Source organism: Apaloderma vittatum, unplaced genomic scaffold (assembly GCF_000703405.1).
Source record: "Apaloderma vittatum isolate BGI_N311 unplaced genomic scaffold, ASM70340v1 scaffold28566, whole genome shotgun sequence".
NCBI lineage: Eukaryota > Metazoa > Chordata > Aves > Trogoniformes > Trogonidae > Apaloderma > Apaloderma vittatum.
The window spans coordinates 1,213-3,846 of NW_009720490.1; the positions used below are offsets into that span (position 1 = coordinate 1,213).

Here is a 2,634-nt window from a genome sequence, read left to right on the forward strand (position 1 = left end):
GCCGTGCTGCTGCCCGCTGTTCAGGTATAATTCAGCAGTAAATAAAGAAACCGAGGGAGACAAAGGGAACAGCTGGCTGGAGCACGTTCAAAGAGAACGCTCCAAACAGAAATTTGATTCATACCAAAATAACCAAACCAAGAGCAGAATAAATCAAGCTCACAACAAATACCAGCGGTTTCCCCGCTCTATCTTCTCAGAGGAGGTGATTTGCAAAGCTCCTCTGAGCTCAGAGACCTGCCCGCGAGCAGCCCTTTGACCCGAGGGGCTTCCCACCTCCCGCCAGTGGTGGGGATGCGCACAACGCGGCTGATCCCGGCACCGCAGGGAGCTGGGGGGTCCAGCTCCCCAGCCCTGCTCCCAGGACACGGCTAAAGCCAGCTCCGCGTTCAGGAGCTGAGGGAGGTGAGCATCACACGGCAGATAAACGGTACTCGTAAAAAATACATAAATTTCTTTTAATAAATGTGAAATTCCACAATCCGTGATGGCTCAACAGCAGGGCTGTAACAAGGTTACGGCTCATCCAGGATGGCACAGGGAGCTCCTTGGCGCTCAGCCTGTCTTGAAATCACGACTCTGCCCCAGCAGCGGTGGGAAAACGGAACTGTGGAGGCCAGGCGCTGCGAAAACCTCCCTTCCTTCCTTTCCAAAACCTGGGGCAGAGTAACCTGCTCTCAAGGATTCGGTAGCGGCGTGAGAAAGGCGGCGGCGGTGCTGCGTGACACACATTGGGTGATCTGAGGAGCTTCCTGTGCAAACGCCAAGTTACCTTCTGCGACGCGTAACCTTATTAATTTCTGCTGGACCGCGAGGAGCGTTTTCATCGGCCACGTTGCACGCGTAACGCTGACGCTTCCCCCGCAGGGAACAGGCAGGAGAGCTGGAGTTAGACTGGCCGAAGCCTCCCCTGGTGCCCTCAGGGTGAGCCCGTGGATCAGCCTCGCTCACCGCAGGGTTGTTTCGGGAAGAACCAACATCCAGCCGCTCGCTGTCTGCGCCTCACGATGAGAAACTGGTTGTCGGGAAGACCCCTCACCTGCTCTGCGGCACGTAACGTCACACAAGGTACCAAAGATCTCCTCAACCCCCATGATACGCAGGATCTAGCGCTTCAGATACTCAAGCTCTCTGCAGACTGACTTATCCTTCTTCAGAAGTGCCCTTACTGGGGAAAAATGAAAATAATTTTTTTTTTGGACCTTAAAATTTAGGGAGGAAGTATCTGAGCCAAAAGAGTGAACTCAGGTGAGAGGCAGGAATGAAATGTGGCATTTCTTGGAGCTCGGCGCTCTGCCAAGGTCTCTGTGTCCCAACCTTCCCTCAGGGAGCCAGATGGACACTCACGGGACTGGATGTGGATCTCCACGGGCACTGGATGGATCTCCACGGGTTTCAGCAGGGCAGCGTTGCGAAAGTACAAAAGCCACGTAGACATCAAACCACGGCAATGGATGCGAAAAGTCCATCAGAACACACCTAACTCTACATTACACAAAAATACTTTGCAAAGAATTAACACTCACTCAGCAAAACTGCTATCAAATGCGTATCTCCAGCGCAGTGACTAATAATACAGCTGCAGAGCAACGATTAGATTAAAAGAACCATTTTAAAACCCAGCTTCAAAGTAATGGTAAGTACTCATCTTGCAAAACAGCGCATTTCACTCGCAGGGATATCCCCACGTAAAACCAGACAGCGCGACGCAGCCCTCGGCTCCCACGCGTTCGCGTGCGCGGACTCCCACGCTCTCTGCTGCCGGGACGGGGCGCCTCTCGCTCCTGCTGCACCGAGCTGTCCTCCTCCGGGGCGTCCGTCAGCAAGGGGAGGACTTTCCACCCGTGGAAATTGGGATTTTCCCCCCAGCGCGTGGACGAGGCTGCCGGTGACCCCAGCGGGTTATCCCAAAAACCACGCGCTCTTAAAAACCCCCCAAACCGGCCTCGTTTCGGATTTGGCTTTTGGGAGCGGCTTTAAAGAAAGCGAACAGAGGGGCAAGAAAAATGAAAGTGTGGTGGGGCCTCACGCTCTTAGAAACTTAGGGGAAAACCTTCAAAGAGGAATTAATCATCTCTCCCCGAGGCGCGTTTTCCTCGTTTGGGTGATCGGCCATTGGGAGACCATCGGCATCGTCACTGCTAGAAAAAGCTCCTCCTTTACCTCCTGACTCTGCGTCTGGCCAAGCAGCAAAATGGAAACACGGCCTAAAAATCTTCTGCACTGACTTAAAGCATACATACTATCAAAACAAATTCACATTAAAAAATAGAAACATCTTAAATGGCTCTTAATTTTCACAAAAATAAAGTTTGTAATAAAAAAAAATAAAAATCAGTCTCTGCTCCTGGCACTTCATACAGCACCACTCCCCACAGCAGCTAGATGCTACAGAACACTGAATTATCCCTTTAAAAAAAATTTCAAAAAAGGTTGTCACCTCCCTGTGACGCTCATTTAAAAACTAGCATAGAAAAATACTCAAGATATTTCTTTAAAAAAACCCAAACAAGCCTCCCCTCCGACCTAAAGCGCAGCCTTTGACCCTGGAAAAGCCAAGTCCTCCTCATTTGAGCCCCACTCGGTGCTCTCCCCGCGCTATGTGCGAGGAAAACTCGTATCGGTCGTGGCTCC

At 51.5% G+C, this 2,634-nt stretch overlaps 1 protein-coding gene across 1 annotated transcript in view; it reads right to left on the minus strand.

Moving 5' to 3' along the window:
- Window positions 1-2,566: 2,566 nt before the first annotated feature.
- LOC104275157 (zinc finger protein Aiolos-like) overlaps window positions 2,567-2,634 on the minus strand; it is a gene marked incomplete at its 5' end in the record, with an annotated part of 689 nt that continues 621 nt past the window's right edge. The window contains 1 exon segment of the mRNA XM_009871032.1: window positions 2,567-2,634. This exon segment is cut by the window's right edge and continues 24 nt beyond it. Within this exon segment, the coding sequence (XP_009869334.1) occupies window positions 2,567-2,634 (68 nt within the window).